This window comes from Pleurodeles waltl, chromosome 1_2 (genome assembly GCF_031143425.1).
Source record: "Pleurodeles waltl isolate 20211129_DDA chromosome 1_2, aPleWal1.hap1.20221129, whole genome shotgun sequence".
Classification (NCBI taxonomy): Eukaryota; Metazoa; Chordata; class Amphibia; order Caudata; family Salamandridae; genus Pleurodeles; species Pleurodeles waltl.
The window spans coordinates 1,205,089,309-1,205,104,565 of NC_090437.1; the positions used below are offsets into that span (position 1 = coordinate 1,205,089,309).

Here is a 15,257-nt window from a genome sequence, read left to right on the forward strand (position 1 = left end):
CATTAGAAGTCAGTGATTAGCTCAGAAAGCAATAACAAATAGTAAAAACAATAATAAATAACGAAGGCCCTGGGGGGAGACCAAACCATATACTAAGTAAGTGAAATGTGAAAGGCAGTCCCACACGAAGGAAGTGGAATCAGGAGAGGGGAGCTGGAGGAATTAGAAACCCCAGAAAGGTGAATACCAGGGTTCCTCCCCCCAGCGACCAGGAAAGCAGATGCAAATACCTGTATTTCCACAAACCCACATGAGAACTTTGGAAAAGGACTGTGCAAGATCCAGACCAGACTGGAAGAAACCAAAGTTGGATCCTGACAGAAGAGGACCTGCAAAAGAAGGGGACCAAGTCCAGTTCGAGCAGGAGCCACTACCCACCTTTTGTGGATGAAGGACCATCTCGACTGTATGAAGAAAGTCAGCAGTGCAGCACAGGAGCAAAAGAGGAGTTCCTGAAGTGATGCAAGTGATGTCCCACGTCAGCGGTCATGATGCAGTCGATCAGTGGTGCTGGAAAACCACCACCAAGACTTGGCAAATGCAAGAGTCGGAGGAGGTTTTGTAAGGCTGAAGAGGACTAGCAAGGGCCAGGGGGCTCTTCCCCAAGGAGGAGAGTCCGAGGTGGCCCTCAGCAGCTGGGAGAGTAAAGAGGATAGGAGTTTCAGTGAGGCCCACTCAGCACACCTGAAGGAGTCCCATCAGTGGAGCAGGAGTCAGACACTGGTTTGCAGGGAAGAGTGCTGGAGGCCGGGGCTATACATAACCTTGAAGATCCCTTGGAGGAGGAATAAACAAGCCTTGGTAGCGGCAAGAGTCGCAGTGCACAGGGGCACTGTCCTTTTAAGGAAAGGCAAGGGCTTACTGTCTCCTACGTTGGACAGCTGGTAGACAGGACCAAAGGGACAACTCCAGACCACCACCTGTGATGCAGGATCCACGCAGTTCCGGAGGAGAGAGGATCCATGCAGCCGGTCATTGTTGCAGTGGGTGCCTTCGGATGCAGGGGAGTGACTCTCACTCCAAGGAAGATTCCTTCTTGTGCAGGCTGAGGATACACGGCCGGGGATATGTTGCAGTTGCTGGAAGGAGGTTGAGAAACAATGTTGCAGAGCGGAGTTGTCGCTGGAGTTGCAGATTGTCAGTTCCTGGAGGGTCCAGTTGCAGTCCTGGTGGCCAGAAGATGAAGTAAACGATGCAGCGGATTCCTGCCGGAATCTTGCACATCAAATCTGACAACCTACCCGGGAGGAAGACCCTAAATAGCCCAGGAAGGGGGATTGGTCACGTTAGCAGGGTGACCACTTATCAGGAGGGGGCTGTGACATCACCTGCTTGAACTGGCCACTCTGATGCTCCCAGGGGCCTCTGCCCCCCTTGGATACAGGATGGCAGAATCAAGTGGCGACCTGGAGGAGCTCCGGGCACCACCCCTGGGGTGGTGATGGACAGGGGAGTGATCACTCCCCTCTGCATTGTCCAGTTCCGCGCCAGAGCAGGGACCAAGGGTGCCTAGACTGGTGCAAACTGGTTTATGCCGGGGGGCACCAAATGTGCCCATCAAAGCATACCGGTGGCTTTGGGAGGCTACCCCTCCCAAGCCATGTAACATCTATTTCCAAAAGGAGAGGGTGTTGCCTCCCTCTCCCTAAGGAAATCCCTTGTTCTGCCTTCCTCTGCTTGAGCTGGTCAAGCAGCAGGAGGGCAGAAACCTGTCTGAGGGGTGGCAGCAGCACGGGCTGCCCAGAAGACTGGTAGGAGCAATGCTGGGGGTCCTCTAAGGAGCCCTTTTGAGTGCATGGAATCATACAAACAATACTGGCAACAGTATTGGGGTATGATTCCAACATGTTTTGATACCAAACATGCCCAGGTTTGGAGTTGCCATTATGTAGCAGGTCACAGGTGACCAGAACATTGGTAAAATGGCTTTCCCACTCTTACGAAGTCCAGGGTAATGGGGCTAGAGTTTGTAGGGGCGCCTCTGCTCATGCAGGGGTGCCCTCACACACACAGGTATCTGTACCCTGCCTTCTGGACTAGGAGGGCCTTCCATAGGAGTGATTTACAGTGACCTGTAGCGAAAGGGTGCAGTGCCAGGCCTGCAGACACATTTGGCAAAGGGTTCCCATGGGTGGCACAATATATGCTACAGCCAATGGGGAACCCCTGGTGCCCCAATGCCCTGGGTACCTAAGTACCATATACTAGGGACTCTTATGGGGACACCAGTATGCAAATTGTGGGGTGTGCTAAGTCCTAAGCAACCAAATTTAGAGCAACTGAGCACAGAGCCTGGGGTACTGGTTGGGTTGGGGGGAGGTGGGGGTGGGGGCTGGGAGTGAGAGTGAAAGGATACTACCATTTCCAACAGAATTAAAGGATTTGAAGATTTGTAACCGTTCCTTTGGGGAATTCAAGGCTTGGTTAATTTTCTCTTCATAAGAGGCTTGAGCCTTTTTTATTTCATCATGGTTGTGCCTAATGGCTGAGTTTAAACCTTTTTTTTTTTTCTTCTTTTAATTGTCTCATAGGATTTTCTCTCAAGTCTTAGAATTTTTCCTCCGGGAGAGGAGACAACTATTAAACCATGGGACAGTTTCAGCATTTGGTCTGACATATCTTGGATACTGGACTACATCCATCTAGGACTTGCACTATCCTCTCTGCGCTTATAAGCATCATCAGGGCTATCTCCTAGCTTTGGTAGAGAGGTCTGCAGAGCCGCCATCCAGTCATTGTGCTGAAGTTTAGCCTGCCTGCGGTCTTGCCTCATAGGGTGATTGGTAACTGCTTTTGCAGAGAAATTCTCTAGTGTGAAAGGAATTAAATGGTGGTCTGACCAGGATAAAGGGGTGGGCGTTACTAAAAATTGAGTCAGGAGATGTCCTTTCTCATGTGTGGGGCTTCCTTTTTATGTCTAGCTGAATGGCCTCAAAGTCCTGTATTAGCGTCTCAGTGGCTGGATTATCAGCCTCGTCTGTGAATTTTAAAGTCTTAGTGTTGTCAGATAGCTTTTTTCAGTGGCTAAACTGGCCAGTAAATCCAGTAGGGCTTCAATAAAATTAGTTCACAAGACTGGAGATCTATACATTAGAACCCCAGTGAAAGTGCAGGTGGGAGATAGACTTATGGTAAACTGGAAGTTTTCACAGTCAGGTGTGGTCAAAGGGGTAGTCTTACATCTGTATTTGTCTGTCTTTTAAGGCAATGCCAACACCTGTTCTGCTGACTCGGTCAAGTCTGCAGATATGGTAGCCTACTGGTAGGGCCATTAAAATGTCTTGACCTGAATTCTCATGGAGCCAAGTTTCTGTAATAAACCGCGCATTCAGCTGCTCATCATCTAACAACAAATCTGACCTCTGTTTTATGATGTGGTAGGGATCTACAATGGCCTACAATCTTCCAGAATTTCCTTTCCTTTGAAGAGCGTACAAACATCTCACTGGGCCTTTCATGGGCCTTCCGGAAATAGCTGCAGACAGAACTGTGATTTTTGCTGTTTTCCAGATTAATGGATGGGCTCTTCTGAGTTTAAGTAGCAAGAGTTGCGGCAAGGTGTACCTTACTGTATATGCGGGCTTTACTATAAATTTGGCATAATTCCTTCTATAGCCATTATAGATTCAACCTTTTCTAGGAGCCGTTATCTCCATTTCATGAAAAGCTTCTCAGTCGAGGCCATGCTTTTCATTCCCTGCTTCCTTTTTCAGCCAAATAGTCACCTAACTGTTCGCACAGTCAAGGGCTTGTTAAGTATGATGGCCTCTTGTATCACCATAGTAGCACATTCCCTACTACTCATGCATCTGCTGTAAGAGTGTGTAGCAGAACAGTAGTCACAAGTGGAGGGTCAATGGGAAGATATAGTGTTGGGAAAGGCAAGCACACATCACACCCTGCAGTGGATGAACAACAAAAGTTTGCACCAGGGCACACCTTTTCTGGAGCCCATTTTGTAAGTGACCATTATCATGGATGTATCCCTCACAGGTTGGGGAGCACACCTACAAAACATCAATGTGCAACTACCCTATAGCAAACATATCACGTAAACTACCTAGAGCTGTCAGTGATTCAATTGGTACTCAAGGCGTTCTTCTGCCACATTATCACAAAACAGTCCTGATCGACACAGATAACGAGTGCCATATATTATCTTCAGAAAGAGGGGGGCACATTCTCGTTCCAACTGTCCACATTAGCACAAAGCATTTGACAAAGAGTGATACACCTCAAGGTTCACCTTTTAGCAGAGTATCTGCCAGGAGTGGACAACTGCTTTTCAGACCTGCTCAGCAGGATGCAGTAACAAGTCCATGAGTGAAAACTCCACCCCCAGGTTCTACTACTGTACTTCTAACGCTGGATGTTTCCCAACTTATAGACCCGTTCACAACCACTGAAAACAAAAAATGTTCAAGCTTCGCCTCTAGGTTCCTACACCCACAGTCCAAGGGAGATGCACTATGGATGAGATGGTCACAGATATTTGCCTACGCTTTTCCGCCTCCCACTCCTTCCATACATGAGGAGTAAACTACAGCAGACCTCCCTCACATTCATTCTGGTAACTCCCACACAGGCGAGGCAACCTTGGTTCGCTACCCTCCTTGAGCTATCGGTTCCCCATGAGAATCTCCCCAACAGGATTAACCTTGTCATGCAGCACTAGAGAACTGAGAGACATCTCGACCCCAAACAACTCAACCGAGCGATTCGGCCCTGAAATCTTAGTTTGATTACATAAACTTACCCTTTGAGTGCACGGACATTCTTAAGAAGGCTGGTCGACCCACTAGAGCCTGTTATGCAGCAAAGTGGATGAGTTTTGTCCACTACTGTCTTCCCAAACATATCAATCCCCTAAAACCAACAGTGCAGGCCATTGTCTACTGCCTGTTTTACTTGCAACACTCAGGACTAGCATGCATGTCTATTTGTCTACACTTGGCTGCAGTGGCTGCATATTTGCGAAACAAGAAACACTCCTGACTCTTCAGAGTCACTGTAATTAAAGCTTTCACGGAAGGACTTAGTCATCCCTCCCAGACTACCTCTAATCCCAACCTGGAATCTTACTACAGTCCTAACAAGACTAATGCCCCCTTTGAGCCCCTTCATTTTTGCCCTTTACAATTCCTGTTGTGGAAAGAGGCCTTCCTAGTCGAGATTCAAGCAGTAACTTTAAAGGAACCTTTTTTTCAAAGTTCATATTGACCAGGTAGTCCTTATGACTGATCCATAATTCCTACTGATTGTGATTTCTTCCTTTCACCTTATCCAAACCATAGAACTGCCATTTTTCTTCCCACATTCAACTACAGTAGCAGGGCAGGCACTTTTTACATTAGATGTAAAAAGAGCCCTCATGTTCTACATAGATATGACACAACCATTTTGCAAGTCTCAACAGCTATTCTTTCTTTTTCCAAACCATGTGGAGGGGTTGACGTTTCCAAACAAGGAATCACTCGTTGGCTAGTCAAGTGTATTCAGACCTAATATGCCAAAGGTAAAAGGCAGCTCCTCATGCTTCCAATGCCACATTCTAGTCACAAAAAATCAGCTTTAACGGCTTATTTTATGCACCATTCCAATTGCTGACATTTGTAAAGCTGCTACCTGGTCCACACCACACACTTCTACTAAACATTGTGTGGGAATTCTAGCAAGACAGGAAGCCCAGGTGTGTAAAGCTGTTCTGCGTACACTTTTCCAGTGCACTGCAACATCCTCAATCTAGCCACTCCCTTAATGGGACTCTGCTTTTTTGTTTATGCAAAACTGCTTTTTTTGTCTAGGCATAGCACGTGTAACTACAGCTACACATGCCATAAACTGAAAATGTTACCTACCATGTAGACATCTGTTCATGACATGTAGTGCTGTAGATTCACATCCACCCTCCTCGCCGTAGCCTTTGGTTGTTGGAGATTTTTTTCCCAATCTGCTATTCCTTCTTACTGCATAAACATCTTTATGCTTCACTTTACTCTATATCTTACACCCATTGGGTGGGGAAAACAATCCAACTATGGAGTTGATGTTCATGCGCAATACTACCTAAGGGGAGAGTCAATAGACCTTGTGACTCGAAAGACTACTTAAAACAAGTTGTAAACATCTGAACACTAGATGGCAGGAGCCTCAGAACCCAGACTCAGACAGCAGACTTTTCCAGTGTCAGTAACTGTTCTGGAGCAGTCGGCCTCTGCTTAGATGTACTATGAAATCACCAAAGTAGAACCAGCATTGGATGGCCCCTAACATTTCCCTTGAGATCAGTACTATAGGGGGCTAGCGGCCCTGTCCATCTTGTATTCAGATGCAGTTCAGGGGCTTCAGAACATACCACATATTGACTGAGGTGGCCGACCGCTTGCTCCTGCCTTACTGTACCAATGGTAGATTGTACATTGATATAAAAAAGCTAGTGGATTTAGTTATTTACTCAGACTATAATCTAATCAGGTTTACCTACAGAGTAAAGTGCCTCTGTGGTGGTTGTCGTCTATAGTGGAGCAAAAAATTCAGGATTTACATCCACCTACATTTAAAGCAAACTTGTTAACTGAAATCTTAGTCTGGATCTGCCACGTTAAAGGTCTAGCAGATGCCTTAATGGCTGTTACGACAAAACTGTGCTCAACTCCCCCCTGTAAGTCATACAAAGGCTATACAGCAGTCCAGATCCTAGTGATCCAGCCTTGCTCACCCAAAATCAAACCCTGGAAAGCTTAGCAATCCAGGTGTCCACGAGCAACATCAGCCAGCCACCAGATAGGGAATTGAAGCAAACTAACACATTTGGCAAAATGATTTTTTTCTATGCCAGTTTGGCCTTCTGGTCCCTGGCCTTCAGAGGTCTATCTATTGGGCGGTTATATAAATACTTTGTGGGACATGACCAGCAAGACCTTGCCGGCTGTCCCTCACTAGTTTAGAACGGCCCTTAACTAAATAAATCCGGCTAATGGGGTACTGCCAGATTTGTTTAGGATCAGCCTTGACCTAGACTGTGGACCTTGCAGAGGCCTCCAGTGTTGTGATCAGGCATCATGCCTTGATGCAAACTGCCAGCTTTTCTATTGACTATCAGTCATCATTATTGAACATGCCATTTTAGTGGATCCAGACTCTTTGCCTTAAAGGTTTGTTTCTCTGCACGTAAACTGTTTAAAGACCGATGCATAACAGGTTGTTTCCTAGACTTGCTTTCACCTGCCCACCAGTGTCACCAGCGATACAAGAAATTCAGAGGTTACTTGCAAGGGCTGACCCATCTTCAAATGCAGCCTTCATAACCAGTTCAGCACCCCACCTGGCCTTTTTACAACTTGTTGTGGTAGTCTGGTTTGCAAACCTCACCTAGGGCAGCGTTTTCCCCCACTAATCCTCACTGCTACGACCTACAAGCTGACTCTTCCTACCATGTTGGGAATCCATCACACAAAAACAGATGATGGACGGAATGCAGAACAAATCAAACATTCACCCCCAGTCACAGATCTGGGTTTAAAATCCATAATTGTTTTTGCTTGTCATGCCATTCCAATTTGGAACCAGCCATATGCAAATCAGTCTTGACCCTGTTCCCGATGGGAACAGTCCAGCATGAGCTGCCAGGCCTGGTCCTCCCGAGACCACAAACAAGCATCCTGGGGCTGGTTCAGGGTGTCACCCTTTATCAGCCAGGCTAGCTTGAATCTGGTGGCATAACAAGCACAGGGACCCACATCTGGGCATACCCTTCCCACTTGGGGCGACAGATGCAAAACAGATGATGAATGGAATGCAGAACAAATCAAACATTCACCCCCAGCCACAGATCTGGGTTTAATCCATCATTTCTTTTACGTGTCATGCTATTCCAATTTGGACCCAGCCATATGCAAATCATTCTTGACCCTGTTCCCGATGGAAACAGTACAGCCCGAGCTGCCAGGCCCTCCCTAGACCAGAAACAAGCATGCTGGGGCCGGTTCAGGTTATCACCCTTCATCAGCCAGGCTTGCTTAAATCCAGTGGCATATATAGCCCGGGACCCACGTCTGGGCATACCCAGCGCACTTTGAGTTAGAAAATCAAGCAAACATAAATGATGGACGGAATGTGGAGCCAATCCAACGTTCACCCCCAGTCACGGATCTGAGTTTAATCCATCAATTATTTTGCTCACTACGCCACCCCAGTTTGGACTGGATTTTGAATGTTTAATTGGTTCCACATTCCTTCCATCATTTGGGTTTGCTTGGGAATCCATCACGTCATATTTGTGTGTGCTGCAAATTGTTCTAAGGGGATATGCCCTGTCATTCATGTCATCCAGATCTTCTATGTCATCTTTTCCTACTCACAGTTCAGCAGATCATGCTGCCACCCTTTTGCAGAAAATCAATCTTTATTAGGCAAGGAGACTAGCAGAAGGGTACCTGAATCTCAAAAAGGTGAGGGGTGGTACACTCATTAAAACCTAGTGTCCTAGAGTGCTCAAACCAATTTTGGATCTTTGCCCTACTGAATACCTTCTTGCAAAAGAACAAAATCAAAATGGGCACTCTTGCACAGGTTCTTTCTGCCATGGAACCGGTGGAATGGATGGCATCATTGGACTTGCAGTATGCATAATCACATGCCCATCCTTATGTCCCACAGGCGTCGCCTTTGGTTCATGGTGCTCATGAAGGTGGCGGTCACAGCCCACGTTCCCAGGTCAAGGATACATGTCTCTGTACGTCGACAGCTGGAGGTGGGCTACAACTCACTGCGGCGATGCCCACCTTAAGTAGCCATACGACAAACACCCTTTTTTTTCATCCATGGGGTTTTCCAGCAGCAGACGTATCGCATCTGATGCCTACACAGTTGATTCCCTTTATTGGGTCGGCTAATCTTAAACCCACACCACAAAACTTTTACATTCTGCATATGATCTTGAGGGTTTGGGCTCAATCCTGGGTCTCTGTGGTCACCTCAGCTGGTCTCATGCATCCTCAAGGTCGTTTGTGCACATGCAGGCCTTGCAGAGGAACCTGAGTTGCTAGCAGGCGTATCACTGGGGGCTGTTGGACATCTGCATCTCCAAAGAAAGTGCCCAGGACCTTTGGTGTGGGCAAGTGAATACCAACCTGTCATGCAACAGGGTGTTTTCGCAACAGCATGCAGTGATTATAGTAGTGACTGGTGTATCATATTTGGGTTAGTGTGTGCTCCTAGCAGAGGTGGAAATCTGAGCATGTGGTTCACAGTAGAACAAAGGCTTCATATCAACCTTCTGAGCTTTGTCCCATCTGACTAGCTTTTGGGGAAGGTCTCTGCAGGCCCTGACCAACTGCTCAACTGCCACGTAGTACTGCAACAAGCCTTTGATCTTTTACCGGAAAGCAATGCGCCAAGAGGTTTACTAGGGGATCATTCTGCCTGCAGTGGAGCACAGGACTTCTGTATGCATTTCCACCGCTGCCTCTCCTGCCTCAAGTACTGAGGAATGTCAGGACAGAGCCTTCCTAACTTTTCATAGCTCCAGATTAGGCCTGGAGAGTGTAGTATCTGACCTGTTGAGCTCATGTATTGGCCCTGTGATCCTTTTGCTATCTACTGGTTGGTGCATGTTAAATCTGAAAAAGACCTGTTCCTTTCCCATAACTACTATTCTCAAGGGTTAGTATGTTCCATATATGCATGTGCAGCCTATCATCCTGCCAATCTGAGGTTTACTCATGAAAGGTGGTGAGTGATTCAAGCATTTGAATCTATGACATATACCAAAACAGGAGAACTGTAGCTACAGGTAAGCAGCGATTTCATTGAATTGAATACCTGAAATCAATAACCTGGAGAAAATGCTGAAATGTGTTCCTTTCTAATAACATTTCTGTTTTTGAGTGGCAGTTGTAAAGCTATTTTTGCTCTTCCTTTCAAGCAAATAATAAGTAAAAGCTGGCAGATTTAACTTCTTTCTAAAAACTTAAAAAGGTTCCTGCTTACGAAGGGCACTCCAATAAACAGTTACAAATCGGCATTGGCAGCTTAACTCAAATATTACCTTAAGTTAAGTTCCTGGCCAATTATGATGACATGATAAACTTAAATGTTCTCAGTATTCTTTAATTCAGACTTATTTATTTTGAGGGTAATATTTAAACACATTGTGTTAAACTTTGACTTTGTCCTGTGACCGGTGGGCTGCATTTCTTTGTTTTAATACTTTTTCTTCCCTCCACAGAGAATCCTTGCCCAGAACAGGGTGATATCATTCAGATTAAGCTCAGCGAGCACACTGAAGTTTTATCAAAAGCAGACGGCACGGGCAACACCACAATGCTAGTTGACACAGTATTTGAAATGAACTATTCTACTGGACAGTGGACCAGATTAAAGAAGTACAAACCAATAACCAACGTGTCCTAAAGACTTGTCTTATCAATTTAATGCGGACCAAATCAAGAATTTAACCTTCAGCCGGGTACACCGCATAAGCAGTAGATAAAATGGCTCTACATATGAAGTTTAGTTTCCTTAAACAATTGAAATTAACTGGGTTACATCCAATCGCTGGAGCAATTAAGCTTGTCATCTTTACATAAAATTGAGTGGATATTCTACGAACGAGGCGCATGCTGACCTTCATTACAGTGAAATATAGAACCCAACTTTGAGAATTTTCAGCTAAAAAGTGCAAGTTCAGATTCCTGGAAAAGTGGTTAATTAGGAGTTATTTATAACATGCCGGTGACAAAAACTGTTGCAGTACTCTTGATGGTTTTTTGTTTAGCAGGGGTGTCTTTATGCTTTATAATGCCAGTGTTGGTCACTTAGTCCTGTTGGGGTCAGTAGTTTGTACAGCAAAAAAGGTTGTAAACTGTATAATCACACAAGTGGGTTCAAGTTGATGAACGCTTCTTTGTTTAATGGAGCAATTCCCTTTTCCCTAGGGTATGTTTGACCTGATACTGGTTTAGATTAGCATCTTTGCACAAGTGTACACATTTTAGTGTCTTAACTAAAACTCTTATTTAAGAATATTGTTTGGAGATTCTTTTGGTTGACAAATTCTCATTTGTAGCAACAGTTACTAAGCTGTGCCAAGTAGTTGAGCTTTTATTAGCTCCTGAAATGCCCAAGAACCGTCTCTCAGCATACAAGGCTGTTCATAAATAGCATTTATGCTGCAAAGTGTTATGTTCTTTTCTACATAGTTTTTTGGATATGTAGTGGTAAGAGAAAATAAGTGAGTTTTATTAGATGTTTTAAAGAAGTGTTTTTAAAATAACAAGTAACTCTAGAATTGGCTAGTTTATTTGTCATTTGTTTTAGGTACGTTAATCTAAACAGTGAAGCCCTTACACAAATGGGAGTTTAACCAAATTTCTTCTTAAAGTAAATGGCAGCTTAAAAATAAGATCTGCACCATTCTGCCCCATATACAAGCGTTTGAGAACCGGTTTAGGCCAAGGCACTAAGGATATGTATTCCCTCAAATATTTACTACTGTAACTCATATTTGAAAGCTTGTGCATCCCATGTATTAGCTATCCAAGAACAATACCAAACTTGTTTTGGAGAAAAAGATCCCCTAGCACTTTTATTTTTTATGGCTCATGCAAAGGATTTTCCTAGTCGTGCAATTTGTGTATGAAATTAAAAGCATCTTCAAGTTTACATTGTATTCTTGTTAGTTCAAGAGTAATTATTGCTCAATGTTATTACTGTGAAACGATACGTTTCAATTTGATAGATGGAGTTCACCAGTATGGACCTAAAACCTGAACTGCTAAGCCCATTTTAAGATGGTTGCATCCCTACATACATCGATGATAACCAGTAGACTTTCACCCATAAATATTCTGAAACATCTGTGTTGTTTATGATATAAAGAAAAAGTTGACTGAATGCTCTTGGGTTAGAGGTAATTTCGCCAATATTATTTTAGCATTAGTTGCACTCGAGCACTGGGTTAACCAGGTGTGATTGACGTATCAGCCTATGCATACAATTCTAATGACTGATGCTAATTGAATACACCATGTTCTTGGAGAACCCATTGTGAAATTACGGTTTATTAATTTTGAAGCGCCCCCACTTCGAAATTGAGTCCGTTTTTAGAGCCTTAGAGCGGAGTCTTGGTAGGTTACAGCTTTGGTTTAGGTATAATGAAAATAGATTACAATCTGCCACTTCAAGATAATGCAATACAGTATATTCACCACTAACAGCATTCTGGATACCTTCTTGTTAGATACAATTGAATCATCCATTCTGTTTCAAAGGCTTACATATACTGCTTTTAGGTATGCCAAGTTTGTGTTCTTGCCGTTGAGTAGCGTTTCCTTGATCAATATGCAGATACAGAAGATTGGATGAGTCTCACAAAATAAGTTATGTAGATTTGACACATACCTTGTGTTCACTGGTAAATTATTTGACCCTTAGATTTACTAACCATTTTTCATGTTTATGTTGATGGAGACCATTGCCTGGCTGAATTGCTTGATACTGCTGGCTGATGTGTAATTTAAGGCTGATTCCATTTTTGCATAGGAAGACTGGACCGAATTAATATTGTTGAACGTATACCCCCTTGGAATCTGGTGCCATTGACGAAAAATGTTTTGTAAAATATGCTATAGCTTTAGCATAGTCCATAATTTTTCTATTCAGTGTTTTTGTACAAATGTAAAAAAAAAATGGAATGGTGGTGTCTTCTGATGTATTTTCAGTGTAATACATTATGTACAATAAAAGTTTAGATTTTCTAATGAAACTGTAAAAGGAAAAGTAGTGAAGTCATTTTGGGCCAAACTAACGTATGGATTTTTTTTCAGTTTAAATCTTACATTTTAGATGCATCTATAAAGCATTAGAAAAATGAGCTAACATTGCCATCGCCCTGCCCCTTTGCCTTAAACTCCTTTTATCACCTCGCCAGATTACCAAAAAACCTTTGCCAGTGGAGAAGTGTGGCACAATGGTTAGAGAGGCAGACCCTGATGCAGAGATCTGGCCTGGGACCAGGGTTCAATTCCCGCCTCAGCGGTTCTTGGGCTCAATTTCCCTGGACAGGATATTTCTTGCCTCGGTGCCTAAACTAACTCATGGGTCTCACTCTGCAACTCTGGGCAATAGCTTGCTTAATCTCCACAACGGCCCCAACAGCGCTGGGATGCCTGGCTTCACCTTGGGGGTTGCCCAGGACTGGGCATCTTACAGGGAAAGCCAGGAGGGGTTCCACAGCAGTATGCGTTCAGCGCCTCGATACCTCCGGGTCGGAGTGCGCTTTACAAGTATGAATTTACATTTTACATTACATTACATGATATTGTGTACTAAAGTGAGTGTTTCTAGCTGTTTGAGCATTGAGGAACAGTCTTGCATGAAAGTTAACAAAGGTTTCCTAGCTCGATGATTTGGGGGTGGGGGTGGAGTGGAGCACACCAAGTGTGGCTATCTTAATTGAACTAAATGGCATCACAAGAAAGGCTCATCTAAAAGCTACAGGACCAGTTTCCTGTGTTCCAGCAGATTTGCGGCACATTCTTAAACAAGTGAGCGCTGGAGTAATTACTGACGCCCTACTGGAAAAGTATTTGGTGACTTCTAGATCTTTAACTTGGGCCCACAACAATGGGGGACAGATACATTGCTCTTTCAAATGTCCTATTAAGGGACTGAATCAAAGTCCATGGTGTGGATACGAAGATCAGTAACATTATCTATTGCCCCCAAGCTGCATCCCAGTAATTGATTTCTTTGCCTTGGGAGGACCCATATGTATGTAGAACTTGGAAGTCTGGAAATTCAAATGAAGTGAAAATCAGTCCTTAGGCCAGGTCTGTTTTCATTGCCAATCCCTGCATTTTCTATAGCCATTGAGAACTTTGCTATCTCCAGTATAATCCAGACCTTTGTATCCAGTCTCAGTAGTTGATGCCGTCAATACAATCCCTTGGTTAGCTTCAAAATGAGTTATGCTATTGGTTTTGTTATGCTGATGAATAGTGAGCATCAGTTGGGTACCTGTAAGCATAGGTGGCATGGCACTGATTTGCAAGGTTCCGTTCAAGAAGAAGACAATCTGTAAATAAGTTTAGTTGGTAACTCACAACAACCCTAAGAAAAGGTTCAAGCTAAACTTTACATTGTTATACTACAAAACAAATCAGCAATATATAAGGCAACATAAAGATTTAGAAGTCACCAATTACTTTTTTTCCAGTAGCGCGTCAGTAATTACTCCAGCGCTCACTTGTTTAAGAATGGTGCCGCAAATCTGCTGGAACACAGGGAACTGGACCTGTAGCTTTTAGATGAGCCTTTCTTATGATGCCATTTAGTTAAATTAATATAGCCACACTTGGTGTGCTCCAGTGTCTCTGGCTATGCAGTTTGGCTACCACAAGCATGATGGTGAGCAATCTGTGCCATTAAGAATTCATGCTGGGTACCTCAGACATGTTGTGTAGGAGTGCCAGTTTGGCAAAGGGTTTGAGCTCATACCAGCTAGTTGTAGTAATAAAAGTCCAAATGTAATGTTTGTCTAGTTGTGTACAGGACCAGGGAATATGCAACATATCTCAGTTCACAATACCCCAGAAAGAATCCAGAAATAAATCTGAAGCTGATTGATATTCAGGGGTCCAATACCACCTCTGTATCACTTCTATGCAGCAGAATTATAGTCTGGTTTCTCAAAGTAGTCTCACGCTACATGAACAGGAGGTTGATTCAATATTCCTCTCCAAATTGAAATGAAAACTAATTTATAGAGTGCACATATACCAAACTGCATCAAGGTACTAAATTTGCTAAAACCTCAGCCTGGAAAAAGACATCCAGACTAGGAATCTTAGTGCCCTTATAAAGTAAAGAACCAAGTTGTGAGACCTTTTCTTAAAGCCAGCTGATTCTCCGTTCCTGAGATGATGGGCGTGTTCCACAATTTGGCTGTGGCAACCGAAACATCTGCCACCCCATCTGCTCCGAGGACTTCTCTGAACCAGCACTAGGTTATGTTCAGCTTAACGAAACAACCTGGTAGGAGAATACCACTGAAACTTAAATCTGATAATCCTAGAGCCCAGATTGTGTTGGGCTTTATGAGTAATACAAAGGGATTTAAAAATGATTCTTTTCCTCACCAGAAGCCATTGTAGATTTAGAAGTTCAACAGAGACAGATTGGTATTTGGGAATATCCAAAATATACCATGCAACTACATTTTGAACAGTTTGCAATTTTTTAAAGAAAATTTGCTA

General features: G+C 43.9%; 1 protein-coding gene across 1 annotated transcript in view; it reads left to right on the plus strand.

Annotated features, from left to right (window-relative positions):
• NELFA (negative elongation factor complex member A) overlaps nt 1-12,766 on the plus strand; it is a 143,761-nt gene extending 130,995 nt beyond the window's left edge. Inside the window, exon 11 of the mRNA XM_069203804.1 lies at nt 10,229-12,766. Within this exon, the coding sequence (XP_069059905.1) occupies nt 10,229-10,413 (185 nt within the window). The 3' untranslated portion in view covers nt 10,414-12,766. The remainder of the gene's footprint in view (nt 1-10,228) is intronic.
• The last annotated feature ends 2,491 nt before the right edge of the window (nt 12,767-15,257 follow it).